The sequence below is a fragment of the Taeniopygia guttata genome, chromosome 2, assembly GCF_048771995.1.
Source record: "Taeniopygia guttata chromosome 2, bTaeGut7.mat, whole genome shotgun sequence".
NCBI classification, from domain to species: Eukaryota; Metazoa; Chordata; class Aves; order Passeriformes; family Estrildidae; genus Taeniopygia; species Taeniopygia guttata.
In genome coordinates this window covers 22936509-22961883 of record NC_133026.1, presented here as the reverse complement: position 1 = coordinate 22961883, position 25375 = coordinate 22936509, and the positions used below count along the sequence as shown (strand labels likewise).

The window sequence follows — 25375 nt, the reverse complement described above, 5'->3', positions numbered from 1 at the left end:
GGATGTTTCAAAGTTTTGTTACAGATCATAAACAACAATTCTGGCCATCAAGATGCTATACAGAAAATTCACTTTTGACAAGCAATGTGCAATTCAGATACAAGTGAAAGAAGAAAGGGAAAAGGGAAGATTCAAGTGCAATGAACATTGTTTCTTTACTTATGAAAGAAAAAGCAGTGTGACGATTTGATGCCTGATCATTTATTATCGCTCCTAAAAAATAAAGACAGGAAACCAGAGTAAGTTTTTTGAATGTCTGTGGTTTTTTATACTACTATTTTATCTTGTAGAATAATTTTTTTTGATAGTAGACCAAGACTTCTGCTCAGAATGGGCTTCAGCTCCCACAAATGCACAAATTGCTTGCAACTGCTGTTCTGCTCAGTTTCACCTGCATGCAATAGTGTCACCTGTTTGTAATTACAGCTCCATAAAACAAGTGGACACAACATGCACAGAGAGGGATTTTACATGGCAAAGATATTTCTGTGGTGTAAGGGGCCAAGAAGGAATATGCCTGCAAAGATGTAAATCAGTGCACTGATTTACACCAGGTACTGATTTGCACCAGCTGAGCCTTATCACATTTTTTTTCAATGTATTGTCTGCAAACACCCTCTGAAAGGCTAGAGGCAAATCTGGAAAAGAAAAATGCTTCCTTATAATTATAGCTCATTTCTCATTCAGCAACTGAAATATGGCAGAAAGTGAACATTCTGATTCCAAAGAAAACCACAAAGCCATTGTTTTCCACTCAACCATGTCTTAATTTGTTTTCTTTTTCTGATAGCCAATTACTCCTCATGTTTTGCACTACCAAGATGATAATAACCCACACTCTTGCAATGCCAGCCCAGCCATGCTCAGGGTTTTGCTCAAAATTAGCAGGCTGGACAGGAACATCTTGCAGGCAGCTGATACCTATGTGCATGAGGTTGTGTGACTGGCTGGCCTGAAATCCAGCCAACCCTCAAAGCAAAAAGATGGGGTTACACATTAATTTATTATTTCCTCTCCTTCTCTTCTCTCCTGCTGCCAGCTGGTATTTCCCCTGGAAAGTGTCCATAATACACTGGCGGGTACTTTTATGACTTTAAACATAGATAAATGTGAGATTGCAAGTCACAATTTCTAAAAGAAATGTTAGCAGAGTATGAGATACATATTTTTTAAAGCCTCCTTTCCTAACAGACATAGGCAATAATCCTCTAGAAATTGTCCTACATTTTTACAAGATTGCTGTTTTTAAGTCCTAGGCCAAGTTTGTTTGCCTGATACCATATGGGTTTAATGGTATAAGGCAAAGAACAGCACAGACTATTAATACTCACACATGGTGAGGATGGGAGTTTTTCATAAAAAGTTAATGCAAATTAGCATAATTTACCTTGTGCCCTGTTACGTGGGAAAAAAATCTACTGACACAGCAATACACAAAACAATATAGTGCAGAGATCAAAAATTGAGCTGAAACTCTACAAAAAGAAAAATTTTTAATTACCAGAATTCTTTACAAAGCATGAACACATAGAAGATTTACTTTGTTTTTTAAGGTTCATTTCAAAGGTCAATTTCACTCATACTTGCCTAGTTTAGAATAACTTTCATTTGAAGTTTGGCATAAGACATAAAGCCCAGATATGAACCTTGTAAAAGTAGTATCAGTGCAAAACCTGCAGGCAAGTACAGTAAAATACTCAGTAAGTGCTAAGAGCTTCAAAGAGAAGACCCACAGGTAGAGAAGCCTGCTATTTATGTAATTAATTTTCAGTGGTGCTGAAAACAAGTAAAATATTTTGCATATTGTTGTTATAAAGCAAAGGAGAGGTAGATTTATTAACAGGATTGCAATTCTCTACTTACATATTGTGTTATAGAAGGTAGAACTCAGCAGCCATTTTTCTAATTAATTAGTTTCAAAAACCCCCCTCATTTTCCTCATGAAGTCATTGGTGGGAAGCAAACAGAAAGATATGGGAGGAAAACACAAACTTTGCCCTCTAAGCAAGAACAATATTACATTTATATTACAATAGATTCATCCAACTAGAAGAATAGATGGCACCATAGACACCCTGCCTACACAAAATAAAATTTCAGCCCACAGTCAGCCTCACAATTACATGCATTCCACCAGAGAAGAATGACCTGTGTTTCAGAGCCGAAGTATTTATTGAGTGAAAGAAAAACATATTTTAAATAATGGAATGGGTAAAAAAAAAGACCAATACATTTGACTAAGTACCTGATTACACAGATGAACTTAAAAATCCAATGGTTTAAAGTACTCCTCCCTTGGGTTTAGCATTGCCAAAAGATGCTACTAATACAATGTACCAGAAAGCACATTTTCTTTTGGATCCATCATAAGCTTAAAAGCACTTGAAAAGTATTATTCCAGGCTTCAGAGGATGTCAGTGACATGAAGCAAACCTTCAGATACAGAACTACAGAGAGAAAGCTTTGCAGATTCACAAATGCCTGTTAACATCAGACATGGAGGAAACATTACAAGCTTGCATTACAAGACAGTTCAGGCTTGTAGTCATATATTACAAGTATATGTGAATATATGTATAAAAAATGATATTATTAGCCTTTTAAATCTTTAATAATGGGAGAAAAACTTCCATTCCCATTGAAATTAGAATGTCATTTTCCATACCTATCTGAAATGGAAAACTCTTGCGTTTTGCTGCACAGCCCCACGTGGAAAGCTGGCGTTTCTGGTATCGCCCTTTGGCAGATCAGGCTGCTGGGCTCAATGCATATTGTCCTCTTTTAATTACTTTTTAATACTGTGTATGATGGTATCCAACAGAGCAATGGCATCTAATGTCAGAGAGGAGTTCTCAGCTTGTTCAATACATGTGTCAGGAAAGACAGAAGTTCCTGGCTGCAATTTCCCACTCCTGCTGTGACACCCTACCTGCAGTGTGATGCTGCTGTGCTGCACATGCTTCCCACAACCAGGTTTGCAGAGAGAATGCCATTTTCAGACAAACCAGCCTTTAAATGCCATTGTCCTGCCTGTGCAGAGAGCTACAAAGTACCAGGAGAACTCTTTGTACGTTATTCTTGCAGTGAAATCTAATTTGCTGTGCAGTTGGCACCAAGGCTAAAGTTCAGGCAACGCACAGATTATTCCCTTATCGGGAAGGCTTCAGAGCCTGGGAGGAAAATTCACTTTGATCAATTGTGGCTCTCAGAAAGCTCACCTAAAACAGGAAAGAGAGAAATATATTCCTACTTTAAAAAAAATCTCTGCAGAAGTAAAATTTAGCTAACACAAGAGATTCAACTCTGATCTGTTTTGAATCTGTTAAGAACAGCAAGTATAAAAGCACATGCTTATATAAAAATCAGAGCTGTAACTAAGTTGCTATCTCCAGTGTGGCATGCACAAGCATACTGCTCAGTTTAATCAGCTTTAACACTATACTAATTCATACTGATCACTACCAGATCCAAGGAGCTGTCAATTTTTTACGTGTTACAGGGCTAGCTTGAAGGCATTTGGTGCAGCTTAAACTTCTACACATAATTAAATTTTATATTTACAATGGCACATTCTCCTTGATGTGAAAACCTCGAAGTTTGCATATAGAGATATGTATGCTAACAAATGATCAACAGGAATAAACTACTGATAATGATCTTAGCTACTCTTTATCTGAAGCCAAATGATACTTCCCAATTTTGTGTAATTTTATTTCGAATCAACAGCTTGCCTCACATATTTTTCCTATTCTCATGATTTTAACTGCTCAATGTGCACTTGATCAAAGTTTCATCCTGTCTTGAGCACATACTGCAAGACTAAGTAGAAATGCTAAAATTACCACTTCATGTCTTCAGTCCATCAGATTCAGCACCTTGCAACAAAAACCCAAGCTGCTTGTCTCAGAGAATGGCAAAGCAAAAAGTTTGCTGGAAATGATGATGACACATCACTAGTTTAGTACTTTGAGACAAGAGAATTGTTAGCTCTTACAGGCTGTAAATACAAAAACCAGCCACAGAGCAAGAGGAAATGCCTCAAGCTGCACCCGGGGAGGTTCAAACTGGACATCAGCAAGAATTTCTTCACTAAAATTGTTGTCAAGCATTGGAACTGGCTATCCAGGGAGGTTCTGGAGTTAACCATCCCTGGAAGGGTTCAGGTAATGACTGGACATGACATTTAATACTTTCATTTAGTTGACAAGGTGGTGTTCAGTCAAAGGTTAGAATCACCCTTAATGACTTTATGATTTAATTCTTTGATACTACACTTTCCTTTCTTACTTTCTATGACACATTTCGATCCAGAAAGTAACCCCAGTTTCAACATGCAGGAAAAAAGCAGGAGCAAAACTGTAATTGCATACTGATTAAACCAAAACACCTCTGCATTAAGGCACTTTATTCACCATTAAACCTCTTTGAAAAATCAACCTACTTATATGTGTGATTCCCATTTCATTTGGTAAGCAAGCTTTTTTAAAAGAACTTATCAAGATTTTTAATTTTAGGCAGAAAAAAGAATTCATGTTATCAGATTCAAAGTGTGACAATAACAACTTGCAGCTGCTTATTCATCAACATCTCCAAGTGCTGGTATGATTCTGAGAACAGATCCTGTGTATAAACCCTTGCTATTTTATTGAGGCTTGTGTTTGTAACAGAACCTGACTACGCTTATTAAAAACAGCTGCTGTAATAGAAATAGAGAATCAGGGTATATTACCATTTATAAACCCACAAATTGAATCAATACAAGTCAGACGAGACAAGCTTAAAGAGAAAAGTCCTTAAACAAAACTGAAAGATCAACCATTGTTCTCAATCTACTATACACAATCACTTAATTAAGCTGTTATGAAACGTAAATAAACACCATTCATAATAAGGAACAAACATATGTGGTGTGGTGTGTTGCATCTATTTTTGCTATGTAAATATGTGAAGAAGGCCAGCAGTAGAGATACAGAAAAACATTTAGAGAATCTCTCTGACTTCAACTTGATAATCACTAAAACAATGTACATAAAATGTATTTAATTTCATTTACATAATAATGGCCACTAAACAATAGGAAATCAGTCATTTAATATTTTTAAATTGTTTTTCATGTTAAATTTTATTCACTTTTCTTGGCTACTATTTCTTACATTTTTCCAGTTTTGTACTACAATGTAACCAATTCTCTAAGAGCTGCAATCTGGCTCCTTACACACTAAGGACATGTAGCTATGACTAGCAACAACAGCAGCAGATATGACAAAGATCAATGTTCTCTTTTGTTCCGAGTTCTGAACAAAGGGATTACTGGATCAGAGTGAAGGTGGACTGTACCTTCCACCATTTTCAGAAGAGACCCCTCTGTTATAAGAGAACTGTCACTGGTGGGTGCTGAAAACACGAACTATGGGAACTCTTTCTGCACAAGTCTTTTATTGGCTGATGTGTTTCTTTCACAGCCATGTAAGTGCTCACTGTTGGACTCAATCATATTAGTTATCTGGTAAAATAACCTGATTCACTTTGTTCTTCAGTGCTATTAACTGCCCTACTATATATGAGTCACTGGAGAATTAATGAATTTAATCCCTCTGTTCAAATACAAATCCAAACAAGAATAATCCTCTGGTTTATAACTTTTAAATAGATAACTTAAAGCCTTAATGATGCTTAGAGTACATTAGGAAGGCACCCATTGAAACTATTTAGCTAATAGTAACTAGACACTACCATTAGAAAGCCTAATTAATTGTGATTTTAAATTAACTCTGATTTGCAATGGACCATAAAACATCCAGACCAAAATTTTATCTATTTATTTGATGGTTTGCAAAAGATCAAATTAAAGAAAGAGTATCAATAAATTATCCCTTGTTATTTTAACACTGTTCTCAGTGTTTTCAACTTCAGTTTAAAAACAAAATTTAAAATAATTGGCAGGCCTCAGAATTCATCTTAGATTGCATTTATCTTGGCATTTTAACATGCAAATAGTTGTGAGGATAGAGAAAAAAAAACAGAAGTATACAAAAGGTTTACAGAAGGCATACAAAAATAGATTTATATTATACACCCATCATTATCACTTTTTGCACTATATCTTACAATCTCATACAATAAATTGCAAATAAGGCCCTGCTAAAGGAAGAACCTAATTTCTGCTGTTACAAGTGCCCTCAATTTCAACAGCAATTTCAACAGCAAAAACAGTCAATCAGATTTTACTGCAATAAATGAGATGAGCCCTCAAGGAGGAATTAATTCTTTCAAAATTTCATGTTCTATAAATAAGGAGAAAATTTCAAATTAATAAATGAAAAGCACAATTTGTTTAAAAGACAAAAGCCAGAAACTAGCTCAGAAGTTGCTAGCTTAAAATACACAAGTTGGCAAACAAACAAAGCAATGAGACACATCACAGGAACTGCTCAGAACTGCTGCTCCCTGTCTATGTTGCAGCATAGCCATTCTTTCACAGCACAGAATTTTCAGGGTATTAGCCAAAAGGGCATAAAAACCAAATATTTTCTAGAAAATGAGTTATATTTATATCACAATCAAGTACGGCCTTGTTTTAGAGAGATATTTTTATGAGTCATTCCTAAAAGCATTTGCTAAATTCCCTGATGTCCCAACAGAAGAGACAGAGTGCAAGCAAGGCTGAATAAAGTGAAGAATGTAAATTTTTTAAACGTATTATGAAAGACTTTCTTCCTCTCCCCATGGACCTAGAAAGAATACCAAATAAATACTCTGCATTTGAAATAAATGACTACTGACAAAATAACCTTTGAAAGCACAGGCATGCTCATGTTTCCCTCCTAAATTTATGGTCAGAAGCAATCCAGAGATTGACACATTGGGGTAAACGCTGCTCCTACAATACCTTCCCTGATGACCACACAACAGCATCAGGAGCCACTCAGGTCAGCAGTGCCCTCCCTGAACAAACCCACACTACAACAGCACAGCTCCCAGGAGGGCATCAGAGTAGATACAAACCTTTATTGGGGGTCAGGAAAAGTTGTTCCTGAACCTTTTGTAGGGGTCAAACCCTTTTGTTTTGCTCTGGCCAAACCCAGAGCGTAACAGAAGAAAGAGCAAATGAAAATAAAATCCCAAGCAAACAAATAAAACTCAAAACCTAATACCCTGGGTAGAAAAATGTACAAATTATCATTACTCTTGAGACACATTACCTTTTCTTTCACTGACAATGTAGATGTGTCACGAGTGCCTTTGAGCAACCCACATGAAGGCCCTAACCAGGCTGCAGAAGCTGTAGCCAAGGATCCCTGCTGAATCTAAGCATGATTTCAGAATTCCTGTTTCTCACCTAACTTACTATCTTACTTTTCCTTTATATATCTATGTAACAAAAAACTACAATATTAGTAGAATATTAATAAGGCCATCCAGAGCTGTCTTCTGCAAAGTAAGGATGACAAACTGTCTGGATTTCCATTGCCTTACATTTGGAAAGCTTTTCCACACTTGCATAAAACTTTTTGTTTAAAAAACAAAACATAAACAAACAAAGATTATATTAAAAAAATATAAATAGAACTTTTTACATAAAATGTATCAAGTAAACTGTATCTAGCTTGTGGCCTGGGCTTCTGCTCCTTGACTTTATTGGTCATTTAATTCCTAACACAAAGAAATATGTGAACATCTATCAATTGATCCTTTGTTGTCTTACTTCAGCAATAAAGAACTCACCAGAAATATCCTTTCAAGTTGATCTTGAATGTCTTTCATTCCTGGAAAAGCAGCGACCCCTTGAATCATTTCTACAAAGATACAACCCACTCCCCTACAGAAGGAAAAAATAAAGGTAAGGTTAGAAAGATTTCTTATAGACCAAAAAGCCAACAATAATATTTTTGTATCCTTTACAAGTGTTAAAATAATTTTTTTAAAATTGATGCCAGATGGAAGGACAAACATGTGCATTTGCTAAAATCCGTGTATACAAATGAACACTTCTCAGGTGTTTGAAGAAAGGCACAGAGGTATCAGGAATATGATTGGTGAGTGTTGAGACCAGTAAAGGCTCAGCTGCCGATTTCTGTGTTAGTGCTTCCCAAGCAGAATAGTTATGCTCCTGAAGAAACTGAGGAGATGTGGGAATGGCAGTGAGAGCATCCTTGGGACAAACTGAACGGGGACAGATCAACAACATGGAAGCACACTCATCATAGGAGGAGGAGAATCTGGGAAAAGGTGAGCTAAAAGGAAAAGGGCACATGGCTGCTCACAGGCACTGAACTGAACTACCACCCAAATGCTTTGGGGATGTACTTGCTTGGAATTTCTTCTCCCCTCTTCCAGTATAAATGAAAGAAGCTTAAAAGTTGCTGAGCCCATTCCCCAGAAGCTCTGGCTGACAGGTCCTGCAATGGGCTGAGAGGCCATGGGCTCCTTCCTCTCCCACACCAGCCACCTCCTTTACAGCTCCTGTCCTTGGTTTCCCACACAACGTACTCCACATGAGTCCCCCTCATCCCACTGAGTTAAGCCACTGGCAGAAGTATTGGGAAATCAGAGAGTAAAAATATCTGAGGCACACTAACTACAACACAAAGAATGCATTCTCAAAGGTTGAGGAAAGCCTTTGTGACTCCATCTCAAATTCCAGATTAACTGTGAATTTCCTGCATCTCAAAAGGAAAACAAATTACAAACTTGCACTTGTGTCTTCTCCAGATGAAAACAGCTCAAAAGTTGCTTGCTCTCCCAGCAAAAATAATTTTAAGAGAAAACTTCCCTTTTGGCTATCAATAGGATGCAGAATTTGATTATATACTTCGACTTCTTCAATTACATTTTTCTGCATACATTTTTCTAGAACTTTCATATGCAAACACCCATGTACGCTGTACAACCATGTCTGTGCAAACAACCACATAAAAACACTCTTCACTCAAAGTAATAATATGTTTAAATCCCCAAAACATATATCAAAATGAAATAAGAATTTGCAACTAACTAACTACAGCACCACCTTCCCCTAAAACTGAGAGTTTTGTTTCTGTATCAAAAAAAATCACATAAATAACCTCTAATTTAACTTTGTTTTTAGAAGTAAATTATTTGGAATGTAGTAATTACCTACTTTTTCATTGCTTATGCATCATGATGATGCATTCAGAAATCAGCATTTAATTTTAGGATTTGTGTGCATATACATATTGGTGAGGAAGCTGTTCTAGACTAAAACAACTTAATGAAAACAGGTTGCATATTTTCATTAAGACTAGAGCTGAGTACTTATAGATACCACTTAACTAAAAGTATCAGTAAATAACCTTTACTCATCTCTCATGCTTTGACAAATACCCAATAATGAGACAATTGTACATTCCAGGACAATGAGGGTTGATAGTCAAATTTTTGAAGAAGAAAATTAAATATACATCACCATTTTCTAATTCTACAATCCAGAGCATAGATGTATTAAGTAAAGCTCCTCGTGGCATAGAAAGTGGAAGAAAACTTTGCAAAGCATGGATGCAGGCAAATTTTAGAATAAATCAGGTGTTTATAAAAGAGAGGTTAAAATTTATGTTCCATATGCTTCTGCTGGTTACTAAATGAACTGAATTGATTAAACTGCCATTCATCATTTAGTCTGGTTAGTGCTTCATTAGGCACAGATAGGCACAATATATCTTTGTCAAATGCTTATAAACAGTACCAGCATCTCAGGCAAGGAAAAATTTGAGATTTTAGCCAGGAGCCATTTATTCAAGATGAGCAATAAAATAATTAAACTTAGACTAAAGAAAAGAGGATCACAGTTCTATTCTTGCAACCAGAAAACAGGCATTTGATTAAACCAGCATAAACCACTTGAAAGCATATACAAATCTTCAGAGAATCTTCATCTAGCTGTCTGAACAGAAATACAGTAAGGGCAGCAGGAAGATTTTGCCAAATTTTGCATTGCTTTACATTATTTATAAATTTGTCCACTTTTAGTGGTTCTGACACAAGTGTAAGCAAAGAAACCAAGTAGGAACAGCAAGAAAAACGGAATAAAAATTTCCTGCTTGGAAAGAAGAATCCTATTTTATATATCCTACATCCTCTTATATGTCTTGGACTCTTGTGCAGCCTAGAATTCCATTTAGTGGCAAGCTGAAATAAAAGAGTCATGGAGTTAAACAAACACCTAATACAAAAATCAAAAGGGCATTATAATCATTGGGGAGAGAAATATAAGCAGCCTTCAAGATTTGAGCTGGAAGACTGCTGTTCCCTTCAGCCCACTTGAAAATTAAGTTTAAGATTGGTTTCAAAGGTTATGGTGTTCAACACATTGACAAGTAAGTCAATAGAAAGAGAAGTTTAAATTAATACTAAAAAAAAAGAAAATAGTAATACAGAAGAAGTATGACGTTGAACTAGGAAACGGATAGGAAAGACCCAGAAAACCATAAGAGCACATAATGGCTTGAAGATAGCTGGACGGTATTTTAGATGTCATAGTGGTATTGCTGAATTTTAGGATCACAGTAAGTAGAAACTTGAGTCTGTAATAGGATCCCTGCATTGCAAACTGTAAGTGCACACACTGCAAACCAGAAAAGAAATAACACCTCTACAAGGCCTTTAAATTTTGTCTTGTTTTTGTAGACCTCATAAACTTTTAAGAAGTTTAGACGTGTTTTTGAACAAAGCAAAAACTGTTATAATGTCAGAAAAACTGGGTTTTGAGGAAAAATTTAAGAAAATTATGTCATTCTTGGCTACAGGAAAACCCAAGGGACAAGGAAGAATGTGATGACTCTGTATTTAACATTATGCAAAATGAAGGACAGGGCAGAATTGATTAGGATTTTAATGGTTCCCAGAATTGTAGGTAGATCCAAAATAGTAAAACTAGAAATAGCAGAATGCCTTTAGGAAATAGAAATTTTAGGGTGAGTGTTAGAGAAATACAATTAATAATTGTGCTATAAGTCTCCCAATGGACTTGAAGACCACTTACAGTAATGTAAAACTAGACAAGCTGAAATATTTAAGAATATTCTTCAGGAAACAGATTTGCATTAACAGTAGAGTGGACAGGATGATCTCATACACCAGTCCCAGCTCTAGTTTCAATGACACAAAGATTACTTAAAATATGAAATAGAGGCTTTTAAGGTGCATGCATCTCCAAGGGTATGTTATTTAGGTAAATTTATGCATGTTCACCATACAATGACATTTTCAGGAAGCACATATAAATAATTTTTGACAAAAGAAGATTACCTTAACAAATTTTGGTGTATTCAGTTTGGATTTTCCTACTCTTTTTATAGGACTTCTGAGTTTGGATAAATAAGCCATATAATGCTGCAATGTTGTTCAGAGATCTTTCCATTGCAATGACAGAGGATGAACTTGCAAAGTAAAAGTGACAGCCATATAATGCTGAAATGGGTGGTTTACTCTCTGATGACAAAAAGCATGACTAAACCTACAGATATATTGATGAGAACATACATGGCCATGCCATCTAATATTGCTCTTCTATTGTCCTGCTTGATTTCCTGGGACTTTGGCTATCACTGTGCTGACTTATACAGAGTAGGAGTTACTAGCACAGCTGAATGACTTCTCATAGTAAATGAGCCTGTAAAAATGAAGTTGAATGCCTCAGGAACCTTCTTTTTTTGATGGTTTTTTTTCTGCACAGCTTTTATAATTCAGAAGGGTATTCCCTTAAAATTAACTTTCTTACTGGTAGATTGGTTTTACGGGTTTAGCTTAGGGATTCTCATTTCTGTCTCTGTCTAACAAAGATCCTTATTGCTACAGAATCTCCAGCATATCTGTACTTGAATATTATAAAACAAACAGAAAAAAGCGTAACAGCTTTGCTAAGGCACAATATGTAAGGGGATAGTTCCTTCAGTTAATATTATGACTTTTTTTGATGCAGCCATTAAAAAAAGTACAGACACACTCCATAATGAGGAGCTGTTTCCGAATAAAGTTTTAGTTCATACTTAAATCAAGTATAGAGAAACCCTATATTCTTACTATATATGTTTTAAAGTGTTAAATATTCTGCCTTGAACAGATCTGCTCTGTAGCAGGCTCAGTGCAGGTGATAATATTCAGCATGACCTTGCTTGCAATGAAAACCTATGCTGGGTCTTCACATAATATTTTTATCTAGTCATTAAGCCTGTTTTCTGTGTGCAGGGTTTGGCTTCAGAGGGGGAAGGCATTTTATGAAAGCCGAGTAATTTCTTTCAGTAATCCCTGGTGAGATTTCTGAATTTCAAAGGAACAACAGAGTTTTCATTCAAGCTTCCCAAACTACACACTGTTTATAATGCTAAATATATCAGAATTAAAAAGCAAATAGACAAACAAATAAAACCACAAACAAAACTCTAAAAAACCTACACACACTCCCCTTCAAAATCCCGCTGCTTTACTTTTTTATGGATTTGTCACCAAGAAGTAATACTGCAGCATCTTCCATAAAATCCTGGTAATATACATGTTGTAAGGGCAAAGAGATTTTTATCTTTTCAGATTTATTCAGGAAAAAAATGTCATGTTTCTTCATCATCCTGCTTATGAATACAATGATGAAAACAAATCTGGGGGGAAAGGAATGTAAAACAAAGGACTTTTTTCTCCTTAACTGACAAAAATCTGATTTATTTCTACTGCAGAAGACTACTGGAATACCCACAAATGCTGAAGTTGGTTGGAATTTGTCTTTCATTAAAATGTCTGCTCATGTAGGTTAGAATTTGTCTTTCTTTGATATATAAGAAATAACATCTAATGGATGATACAGTCTGATAAAAGGCAAACAGCAGTTGTCACCTCAGAAATAATAAGATAACCAAAATTTCCATTTCATGATGACAAAAACCATTAAAATTTGTTCAGGAAGCATATGCAATGAATGAAAACTAAACTGATAGTTCTAGGTATTTCTCTACAGTCAGATTTGAAGTAATTGTACTTACAAAAGAATAGAGTGAGTCATGCTCTTCCATGTGTCACTGAATACCTAGAAATAAAATCTCCAGAATTTTTTTTTTTTGCTTTGTAGCAATACTCAGTTTCTATATTAAGAAATACTATATTAATGAAGGATTAAAATGTACATTATCCCTTCTTGTAGGATTCTTTCTATTGGACTCATTCATTCTATAAAAGCAGAGTCAAAATAAGCTCAAGAAAATAAAATACTCCTCAAATTTGAGCAGCATTTTGCCAAGAGACACTTTCTTGTTGAACATGCACTTCCTCAATTTTGCATCCAGATGCTTTTATAATGTACTTTCCTTATACAGAGGAAACATATTTCTAGCAAAAAAAGTAACAGCAAATCTGGTGTTGCAAATGGATAAAAGTGGATTTTAGATTTCAGCATTTCAGGAACTGAAATGCATTTCCCATAACCACATACCTAGACAGTTCCTCACTTCCTCACACAAAGCATTTCTATGAATTTGGAGCCTATAGAATTTTCCAATCAAAACCTAATTCAGCTGATAAAATTTTTGAAGAACTCACTGTCAGAGAGAGAAATTTTATTAACAATACCTTTATAGTTACTGAAATATTACCTTTATACCCTAATCCTACACATTAGCAATTTTTTGGAGTGGAAGTCATAATCCTGAGGCTCATCAAGGGCAAAAGAGCTAATTTGCCCTATGCTGTTTTCTCTATCAAGCCCCAAGAAGTATTTCTTCAGGGCATACTGGGACTACTGTTCTCACATTTCTCTCACTGCAAACCATTTACAAGAGAAACAAGCTAAAAATGCCTTTGTAATGTCCCTCGTGTAAAAACCATAATTTGGTGCATTTGTGTCTAAGACCAAATCAATTTTTATGTAATGAATGTCTTAATTACGGTGGCAGGTCTTCATTGGTCAAACATTCATGAAAGCATGCATGTAATTATAGTGAGCATTCAAATCCACATTCCTAGCAGGCTATGTGTGAAAAGTAGTGTGTTCTCACATACCATTTATTTTTCTAATAATACGATAGAAAAACTTCATATGAATAGATTTCCCTAAATTAAACTCAGATTTGAAATCATGTATAACAACCTAGATGTAACAAAGATAAAAAAGGGTGATCTAAGAAGCAAAAAACTGGCCTAGTTTTTAATCTTTTGTTTCTGCAATACTAAACATAGCTGATGCTAGTTAATAAAAGTGAATTTAAAATATATCCCAGCCCATAACTGCTTAGGTTACCTGTACTGTGGCTAAGAGTGTATTTTTTTATAAACAAAACATCAGAATATGCAAAAAAAAATTGCCAGCTGTTAGCAAACACAGTTTAAATACAGCTGCACTTCAAAGTAAAATATCCCTGGTGACTTCTTGATGTAAGCAACCCAGATGTAGCAGCAGTGCATGCATTACCAGAATCAAATTGATTTAATAGCCTCTTTAAATTGCTTCATTTACTAATATAATATTCTTCCTGTAAGGAACAAATAGAATAGGTTAATTTACAAATTTTTTCCCCTATGTTTCTGTGTTACTTATATATGGGTTTTAGTAATCTATAAACCCTTTATGTGTTGAAGCCTATTTTCCTTGCATTGACTTTCAAAGGACTGTAAAATTCAAGGATTAGGACAAGTTATACCAGAGGCAATGCAAAACCATTTTCCTAGCTACTAGTAAGTCCTCACTAAGGTGGAGGGGAAAAAAAGCTATATCAAAGGTTATCACAACTCTTTGATGCAGTTGTGGGTAGTATAATGCATTCATATAATGCTGCTGTATCAAACACTGTCAGTAGTAAATCACAAATCCTGACACACTGATTTCCATCACCAGCCTGACACTACTATTGCATGTACATCTCCATTAATATTATTTTAATGCCAGTGGCTATTTAAAAAAGAATGCAGGAAAATGTAACATTGCACGTGGATCATTAGCTTTTAGTTACTATTCTAATTCTCTACACCAGCAAATGAAGTGTAAAAATAACCCACAGCCTCTGCCACCTGCTTCCCAGCCACTGTCCAGTGGTTAATATTTGGACTCTTTTTTTCATGCAGCTGGTCTTCTACTCTGTGGGAGCCTCACTTTCTGTTCCCGAGGAACCACCATGAAATGTCATTTATCATGGCTATAGAAAAAGCCCTGTGACCTTTTTTTTTTCTTTTCTCTAAATAGAGGAAACAGCTGTGCTTTCTACCTTAACATTATTTAAATATTTAGTGAAGTGGCTGCCTAGTTTTGTCATAATGTAGATCATCAACAACGACACAGGAGAGCACACACTATCTGCCATAAGGACATAATGCCAGTAATTGCATAAAAATGCTAATGCTACAAACACACTTTTGATAACAAATTACCAAATTATCTTGGAATCTGATGGTAGACAGGTTTCTCCATGTCTCCCTTCCTCCCACTCTGGGAAGCCACTAAATGGCTTTAATGTAATTATGGCTCAGCTCTGTACAACCATTGTGTAAGCACAGCCCCAAGGCTGCCTGGGCTCCAGCAGAGCTCACTGTTAGATGTGCCAAGTAAGCACAAGTGACCTTAGCAGGCAGCTACACCTCACAATCAAACTGGAACTGCTGTCTCAGGCAAGCCAGCAAAGCACAGAAGTAAAAATCTACAGCTCTTCTGTCACACACAGTTCACATTTGCTCTCATCTGATTTCCGACGTGGCTGAGCCCCTGCACAAATTGCTGCCATGTGAAAGTAACTGTATTACTAGGTCCCTTTTTCCTAAGCTCTTCATAGTTCTTCAGTTTGCACAGGGCAGAAAAAATATTGTAAGGGCTACAAATAGAGTACAAGAGGAATTTGACATTGTTTTTCATTTGCAACAGAACACACAGCTCTGATCCCTGAGCACCGGGATTTTTTTTAGGCCTTTATGAAATGCTCTGTGCAAGAGAACATCATTTATTGATATCATTGAAGATGCAACTACTGTGTTCTTCCCCAATACTCAAGTCCTTTTTGTCAGAAAACAAAATAATGACCTGGATTGCTGAAGTAGTATTTAAAGTCCTTCCTTGATCTCCCTGCTGTCCATGTAATTTGAATGTAAATATACAATTATGAAGGACATGCTCAGTCTGCAGATGTAGTAGCTTTTAAATGCTTTTAATTAGCTACATGACTTAATCTTTATTACAGCAGCACCACATATTTTGGTTGGACCTTCTAATAACTCTTTACTAAAATCATTGTTGGGGGGAATGTTAAAAGATCTATTTTTCACAAGCTTTGGAGAAAACCATTTTTATTTATGGAAAAAATTAAAGCAACAATAAAACATGTTTTTAAATCCTTTGTTCAGTTTCACAGTACAGTGTTTTTTTTAATTGGGAAAAGTAATAAAATAAATTTCCAATATTGCTTTTAACTAAAAGAAAGCATTTTAAAGTGCTTTTTGAGCAGTTTGCCATATTAAAGCATTAAAATTTTTCTTTAGCCGTTTCTGTATGTTGTCTCTAATTTACAAGTTGACTCATGTGTGTGCAGATGTACAGGAATACATGGGCCTCATGAACTGAACAAATGTAGAGGGAACTATGGGAAGGTGAGCAGAAAGGATAATTTATCTCTCCCAGCTATTTCCATTCTCTGAGTCAGCTGTCTTGCTTCACCCCAAGCAAGCTGAGCTTCTTGCTGAGGGCACCTGAGGTATTACTTGGAAAAGAGGTGACTATAGAAAACCTGGTTTTATCCCATAATCTCTGATTTCAGCTACAGGACTAAATACAACCTCATGTTTAGTTCTCTTCCCCAGCCAAAAAACTTTCCTACTAGGTCTTCAGTGTCAATACTACACTGCAAGATTACCTTAAAAATATTGTTCACATACCATATGAAAACATAAGGTGCTTTTAACCTTATCTTACAGTTACCCCTAGATTTTAATATTATCATAATTATAACTTTGGTTTGCCTGTATTAAAGAAAGATATTTCAGTGAACTACAAAAAAAATACTGTACTTTTCTGAAAATTCCTCAGTAGAATTTTTTCTCAAATGAATGAGTTGTGATGGTTTAAAAAGTCAAACATGCATTAAAAAAGCCCAACCAATCAAAAAAACCTCTAAACAAACAAGAAATCAAATAAAACCCAAATATATTCCAGAGCATCTTCCTTTCCTTGTAAGGAAGAGGATTTTTTTTCCATATTTCAGAATTTGTACAGCTTACAGAGATCCTATCACCTCAAAAACTACAAAATCATTTAAGGCGTTCCAGCTTGGTTTTAATAGTCAAAAAACCAAATACCTTCCTTGTTCCTTGCTCAACACAGGACTAAATTATGTAATCAAAAATGAGCAAGGTGATATATATTATGCAAATCAAACTAATCTTCTATACCTGCAAGTCTAAATAAAATCTGTAGGTTTGAAAGAAAACTATTCAACAATATTTACTGCTACCAAATACAGTAGCTTAAGAACTGAGGTTTTATGCTCACAACCAGAGAATTCTAGTTTTCTCCTTGCTACAAGCGGCCATGGTGAAAGTCTACCTTTTGCAAAACAAGTTTCACACCATAGGAAAGTGCCACACACTAAGGCTACAGAAGTCAGACTACAATCTCTTGCAAAGCACCAAGGGCATCCTGGCCTGTATCAGGAATGGTGTGGCCAGCAGGAGCAGGAGCATCCTTCCCCTGTCCTCAGCAGTGTTGGGGCCACACCGTGAGTGCTGTGTCCAGTTCTGGGCCCTCAGCTTGGGAAGGTCATTGAGATGCTTGAGCATGTCCAGAGGAGGGCAGTGAGGCTGGTGAGGGGCTTGGACACAAACCCTGTGAGGAACGGCTGAGGGAGCTGGGGCTGTTTAGCCTGGAGAAAAGGAGACTCAGAGGTGACCTTATCACACTCCAAAACTCCCTTAAAGCTGGTTGTGGTCAGGTGAGGGTTGATCTCTTTCTCCAGGCAGCAACTGACAGAACCAGAGGACACAGTCTCAAGCTGTGTCAAGGGAAATATAGGTTGGGTATCAGGAAAAAGTTTTTCACAGAAAGAGTCATAAAGTACTAGAATTGTCTGCCTGGGGAGGTGGTGGAGCCACCATTTCTGGATGTGTTTAAAAAAAGACTGGATGTGGCACTCAGTGCCATGGTTTAGTTGAGGTGTGAGGGCATGGGTTGGACTCAATGATCTTGAAGGTCTTTTCCAACCTATTGATTCTGTGACTTCTGTGTCAACAGCTGGTAGCAGCTGCCAGCCAGTGCGGTGGCAGGAGGGGATTCCTTCAGGGAAATACTGCATGAACCACACATATCACTACACGTATGTTTTTAACCTTTACCAATGATCCCACTGCATATTTGGTTTACATTCTTAAAAAACCAAGAGCTAAAGCATCTACATAGAGTCTTTTCATCTACACTTACCACATGTCAAGGCAGGTGGAATATTCTGTTGATCCCAGAAGGACATCTGGAGGCCTGTACCATAGGGTTACCACTTCATTGGAATATGTATGACTAGGAACTGATTTAGCTCTTGCAAGACCTGTGGGGTAAACACAAATAAATTAATGTCAACAAAGCCAAAAAATAATTTGCTGTACAGTTACAATCTAAAAGGATATATGAACACCTATCACATTACGTGACAGGCATGTTGCAAAAGTTTTTTTATTCCAGAACTGGAGTACTTTACTTAATGGTAGCATCTATCATTAAGTACCTGGCTAAATAGATCTGTGAATATTATGAAGGGATAATAAAATATGTTTTTCATAATGACAACCACAGGCCCAGGAGAGATGCAAAGATATAAAGTGGTATACCTAAATAAAAGACAAATAAACAAAGATTTTAATTGCCATTAACTGCTCATCCTGAGGCATGAATAGTCTTCCATTTCAGTGTTATTTAGAAAAAAAAAAATGAAAAAGAAACTCCCAGACAAATGATGCCACAGATGAGATTCAGCTTCTTAGGGAAGCCCAGGAAACCTTCAACAGCTTGCACTGCAAAGCCCAGCCTGCTTATTCAAGTTTTCGTTTGAAAGTTGTAGACACACTTACACATTACCATTCAAATAAATATTAATATTGCAGCAATACAGCAGAAAATGGTATGTGAAAAATTCCTATCTCTCAAGAACTGCATATTGGCAGTGCTCCAATTTCAGAAATCATTTCAATAAAATCTGTGGCCTACCAAAGATATATTTACAATAATTGTATTTTAAGCCTGTCAGTCATTTAAAATAATTCATGTTACTGCACAATCTATGTAAAAGAGCAATCATCATATGCTAAACCGAGAAGTTTACAAGTATGTTTCTCCTATAGAGGACTCTCCTCCAGAAATGGAAAAAGACCTTCAGGGCTAAAGCGACTCTTCCTATCATGGGCCTGAAAATGCTTTTTCTAAATTAGCTGATCCTAACTACTGCCTTGAGAACATCCACTTCCTTGCTGGGAACACTGGACATTGCATGTCCAGTAATGGAAATCAGGAGAATGCAGTACTGGGTGCTTCTTGAACTACTGGCTTTCCTTTCAGAAAATAAATGGAATTACTATAACAGAAGGTCATGTTTTACACCTTACAGAAACAAAGAAGCAAAGTCATACACTCAGAAAGAAATAAGCAACATGAGAATTCCTGAAAGAGTGCAAAAGAGAGTCCTTTGCCCGTTTCTTCTTAATATGCTAGAAAAGCTATTTATGAATATTTACTGTCAGTGAATATATCTCCATAGCAATGATGGCCAATCTTGCCAGCAGATTGCATTATCAGCTGATTATAGCAATTAGACCAGTGCAGGGGAATAATTTGAATTGTATGCAATGATCTATTCTTTTAAAAATTGCATTTGAAACATGAATACCTATTTTTTAAATTTGCATACCTCCATTTCTTTAAGGTTTGTTCACCTGTCCATCAGCTTGATGAACAATTTGGCTTACAAAGACAATCCAGGGTTGGCCAGGTACAGCCCCAAAGAGGAGAGGTCACATCATGTGTTCCACAGTGCCTCTGCCTCCAGATTAAGGTTTTTTCTTCTAGGAAATCAGCAACCACCAACAGCTCTAACTGATGAGCAGTTCCTATTCCTGGTACACAGAACCATTAACTGAGTTTCTGTGCATCAATATTCTATGTGACTAAACTGAAACTGTATTCCCTGCTACTGGATATGGACCAGGATATCCACCATATTTGTGGATATGGACCAACTACTACTAAGCAATATAAAAATTATGAAAGGGTTTGAGAAGTCTGGATGGTGAATGATTCCATCCTTTTTCCCTTTCTGAGCCCTCCCCATTGGTCTTGTCTGAGGAAGACTAAATTTGTTTGCAAATTCTAATCTTCTACCAAGTTTTCCTAGGAGAAGAGGCATAACCAAGGTAGGAGAAAGGCCCCTTGAAGAGGCCACATCATGTATTTCAGGGAAAACTGTCAAAAAACTTTAGAGTTTGTAGGATGACAAACTCAAATTTTCACGACACAAAGCCATTGATCCATACATTCCTGAAATCTTCCATGTAGAGAGAAAGGAGTATCCAACTTTTCATACCAGAAATCATGTTGCAAATAATAATACCATAACCATGGTTGCCAGCTGGCTTCTGCCACTTTACTGACAAGGATGAAGCTCTGAAGGGATTATAGTCAGCCAAAGTACACCTTTCCTCCTCTCCTGCGACTGTTCAGCATAGAACCAGTCCTCCCCTCCTGCTGGAAATGCCACCCATGAAGTTTCCTCAGTCTACTCTTTCTAGATCTCCTCCACCTCTAATCCATTCCAGATTAATGAAAATCCATCTTATTTTCAAAGAATGGTCCTTCTGGGCTAGTCCCAGCCTGCTGGACAACTGAATGTTTTTCTTTAATCCATTCTTCATTCCCAAACACTATGAAAGTTTCGTTTGAGGTTGGCCACTGCACCTGGTTTCTCAGTTATAAGAGGATCATTAATGGAATTGAGAAACATTTAAACAAAATCTTAATTTGTAAAAACAAGCTGAGGCCCTACATTGGAATCAGACCGCACCACCAGGTTAAGAGGTGTTCTAGTTTGAGTTAAACCGTAACAAAAAGCTTATGAGTACAGGCTTATGTTTTAAGTTGTGGCCAACTGGTTTCCCAATTAGCAACATACACTGCTTAGGAAAGTAAAAGGGAAAATGGAAAGCAGGAGTGAAAACCAAGCAAAATACTTACAAAAGCTAAAATTTGGAAGGGGAAAATTTGACACAGTCCCATTGTTCAGTCAGTCACTCACTCCCCTTGTGCAGGACTGACAGAACCTGAATCAGGCTAATGCCTCAGAGAAGCTGCTTTCTCGCAGGGAGGGAGCAACCTTTGCTTTTTCTGAATAATTCTCTGCTCTGCATAAAGAATGCATTTAGCAATAATGAACACTTTCACTCAAAATTAATGCAAATGTATCTCATTACACATGAGATATGAAAAAAATACTCTAATCTGAAAGATTAGAGTAAAAAGAATGCTATCAAACTGTATATTTGAAACACCAAGATACTGCATTCCTTGTTTGGATGGTCCAGATACATATAGATGACAGTTACCAGGGTTTTTCCAGATATCCTTCTGCAAGAAAACTTGCTACATATTTTATACGCCTTTGCATATCCAAATATGCTTACTCATGCAAAATTTATTTAAGCACATCCTTCAACTGAAAGAAAACTGAAGGGTAGGATTAATTAGCACAGCATGTTCGATCACTTTCTTTAAGGGTTCCCTGTCTGTTTCCATGGTTACACTACAGGAAGAATGACAATCTCATTTTTAAAAAACCAGAGCTTATAGGGGATCATCAAAACTTCAAATCTTAATGGCCCGTGCACATAAAAGCCAAAAGGTAAGTGGCGGATCATGAGGTGAGCACACAATATTTACATATTGCTGCCTGAGCACTCTTTTAGCCTGGGAAGGTGGAAGAAGGATTTCCTGACAAGCAGTGAACTCCCCTCTGATTCCTGTGTCTTACAAAAGATAAAAGGGCAACATATGTCCTACTGTTGCAGCCCTATTTTGAGAAAAGGAATCCAAGCATAAGTCTCAGTTTTGAAAATTAAGGTTGTGTCAGAGCCACTGGGGAACTGGTATATAATTATGGGAAGGACAGACAATGTTTAATGTTCTCCAGGCACTGACTTCTTATGACCATTATTTGCCCAAAATGAAAGAAGAAACTGTTTTGATGCATTCCGTACTGCAAGGCTTGCAGAACATCATCTAGCTGCTCTGTGGTACAAACCACAACTTAATTTTAACTCATTCATTAAACAACAGCTCACGAAAACCTGGGAAGCCTCGTATTTAAAATACAGAGTGAATGATCTATGCCTATGTATTTATGCCTTTAACAAAGAAAATCCCCTGCTGCCTCCTACTCTGAACTTAATTTTTTTTTTTTAAGAAGAAATTTTCTTGCTTGGTAAACACAATTGTCTCTGCTTCACCTGGCTGTATCTTAGACTCAGAGGATGTATCCGATTTTACCTAGGATCAGTTATTGACAAAACATACTGCACTGATTTATCACTGTAATTTTTAAATTGTATTTGGTTTGTACAAGAGACTGCAGCTACATCCAGACTTGACACATCTTTGGCTACATGAGCACAAATATTAATATTTGATACCTCTCTAGCTGCAGGATAGCTTCCTAGTCAACTTCAATGACAATTGGGAAGCCTTTGTTCACAGCAAATATGATTCTGCAAATGACAAAACCAGACATGCCTTCAAAAACAAAGGCTTAGCAGCCATGTGCATGGTTTCCCTTTCTATTGTACTTTAAAAGTTTTGAGCAGCTTATTTTTTGATTTAGATAGATTTAAAAAGGCTCTAGCAAGCATACTAAAAAATAAAGTGTTTTTCTTGTTGCTTTTCCTTGATGCAGCTTCTTTATGTCCTTTTTTTAGCTTCCTGTTTTGTTTATTTAACAATTACTTAGTTTGAGGTAAATGGCTTATTGAACTGTAACTATGAGTCAGTAATAATATTAAAATTTTGCTAATGTATTCTGTTGTAGATCATGAACTGTCAACCTATTTACTCAGCTGCTTGTTTTCCAACAAAAGCACATTTATTCAGTGAATACTTGAGTGACAACAAAAAATAAAAAAGTAAAATGAGTGGAGACACTGGCACTGCTTCAATGAAGCGGTCAGTGGTCAAAAGCCAGTTCTTGGCACTCAAAAGTGTCCTGCAGCCTTTAGGTCCCTCTGCTGTTTGTCTGAATGCATCTGTCTCCAAATTCATGAAGCTTTACCAGAGCATCTGAGTTAAATTCCTCTCAAGTAAGATAAATTACCTACAGCATCCTATGTCCTGGTCCTAATATAGCCATTAGCTTATGATAGTGCTGTTCATTTATAAAAGTTACTCACAATCAAAGAAAGACTAATTAGGATCTCAATTTAGTAATCCCAAAATGCACTTGAGCAATGACTAGTCTTCCAAACTGGAGTGCAGGAGTCAGTTTTCAAGAGACAGAGAGAAGTAATTAAGACAAAAGGCATGTGTGCCTCTCAGCCTGTCTGGTTTTTCCAGCTGTTATCAGCTGTTGTAATAAAAGATTCTTTTCCTGTATAAGTCTTATCTCATGTACGTCTTCAGACAATCACTTACAGTAACACAGATGGTAATTATTCTAGTCTGTGAATAGGACTCAACTGTCAGCTGATAAATACAGGTTACAGAATGGGGAGAGAGAGATATACTTTTCCTGCTACCAGAAAGAATGACTCCAGCACTCGTGAAGTGTTTGCACCTTTCCAACAAATCCAGCATCATCTTTTTCATTATAACCTCTCTCTTCTGCCCCCTGTGCCTCCCAAACGATCATAGGGACTAGAAAAAAGGGATACAAGAAAGAGCTCAGATCTTGGTTGTATATTATAAGACCCCTTTGGTTAATTTGTTTGAAAGCCATCACAGCTGCAAAGCTGTTTATTTCTTTGCTTTAAAATATTTATAAATAATTTCCAATATATTTTGAAAAAAGGCACACTGATTTTGAACATGTACCATGACTAGAAAATTTATTCCTTGTCTATAAGCAGAAAAAAAAATACACTAAAAATTTGGTACAGCGCAAAAAGTGGTACAGAAATACAAAAGAAATATACACTTCACTTTTGACACCAGGAAAATAGATCTACCCCCATGGCATCCTGGGTTAGCATGAATATGTTCAAGTGCCTCTACTAGTCTGGAGGTAGAAAATAACAGTTGGGCAGAAAAAAAAAAAAGGAAACAAACTGCATCAATATTATAAATATCCACATAGATGTAAAAGCTAGCAGGACTCAAGGACAGCAAATTCACATCAAAGATAACTTTTGCATTACGGAAAAGATCTGGATTCCTTATGGACATGGTATACATGCTCACAATAGCCTCAACAGGTGATTGCTTTAAATCTTGCCTTCCAGATTCTGGACTTTTACTTAACAATTTGTTGTTTTGTAAAATGTCTACAAGAAGATGATGCCCTCTACTCCTATAAATGCCCTAGTAAGAACATGCCACTGTGTTTATAAGGCTGTAAGTAAAAATGTCAGAAGTACTCATTTCACAGTGAAGTTATTAGGTTTGAAGCAAAGAGTTAACAATTGCTGAACAGATGGTTTTAAATTGGAAAGATCTGCAGAGTGCAGGGAGGAAGTTCTAGAAAGGACAAACATGCGGAAAATAATTCTGCACTGAAAATGAGAGCTAATATATCTCAGGATATTTTAATATTACTTGAGAAGAGAGAGAAAATGGGGAAGCAGCTACGAATGAATGAGTCTAACCAATACCGGACAATTATTTATGTAATAGTAATAATTTACATATGGAATTTTAAGACATGAGTAATGAACTTGCCAAAGACAAGAAAGTTAACAGACCACTTTCACACAGTTTTGAGGTAAAAATATTTCATCGCCATTAGTATATTCCACAAACAAACAAAGGAACCCAGAAAAGACAATTAAAAAAAAAAAAAGATATTCAGAAGAACACTGTTGTATGGAGACAAATTGAGAGCTATGAGTGTCCTATTTGGTGAAGTATAACAGTCCATCAAGCACCAAACACAGACGCTAACAAGCTGCTGCAGGCTATTGTGTTTGAAGCTACACATTTACTGCAATCTCTACATTTACAACTAAAAGCAGGAAAGCAAGGGTCATCTGGCATTCAAGTAAAAATGAACCAGCCCTTTTCAACTGGTACCTGGATAACTTGTTTGATATGTTCTTGACGTATGGCATGAGGCAGGTTAAATACAACACAGCAGTAAAGAAATAAATATGCTCGCTCTCCAATAATTATCTTTTTTAGAAAATCATCATGTAGACAAACTGCCTTCCCCTCTACCCAGGTGCAAAA

General features: G+C 36.5%; 1 protein-coding gene across 9 annotated transcripts in view; it reads right to left on the bottom strand.

Annotated features, from left to right (window-relative positions):
* The window catches only part of CDK14 (cyclin dependent kinase 14), a 399376-nt gene that overhangs the window by 200873 nt on the left and 173128 nt on the right, over positions 1-25375 (bottom strand). For all 9 annotated transcript variants that reach the window (XR_012054498.1, XM_072925517.1, XM_041714407.2 and 6 more), the window contains 2 exons: positions 18392-18512; positions 7726-7819 (listed from right to left, as the gene is read on the bottom strand). Coding sequence is in view for 8 of the 9 variants with exons in the window: in XM_072925517.1 (XP_072781618.1) it covers positions 7726-7819; positions 18392-18512 (215 nt within the window). In the remaining variant the exon portion in view is untranslated. The remainder of the gene's footprint in view (positions 1-7725; positions 7820-18391; positions 18513-25375) is intronic.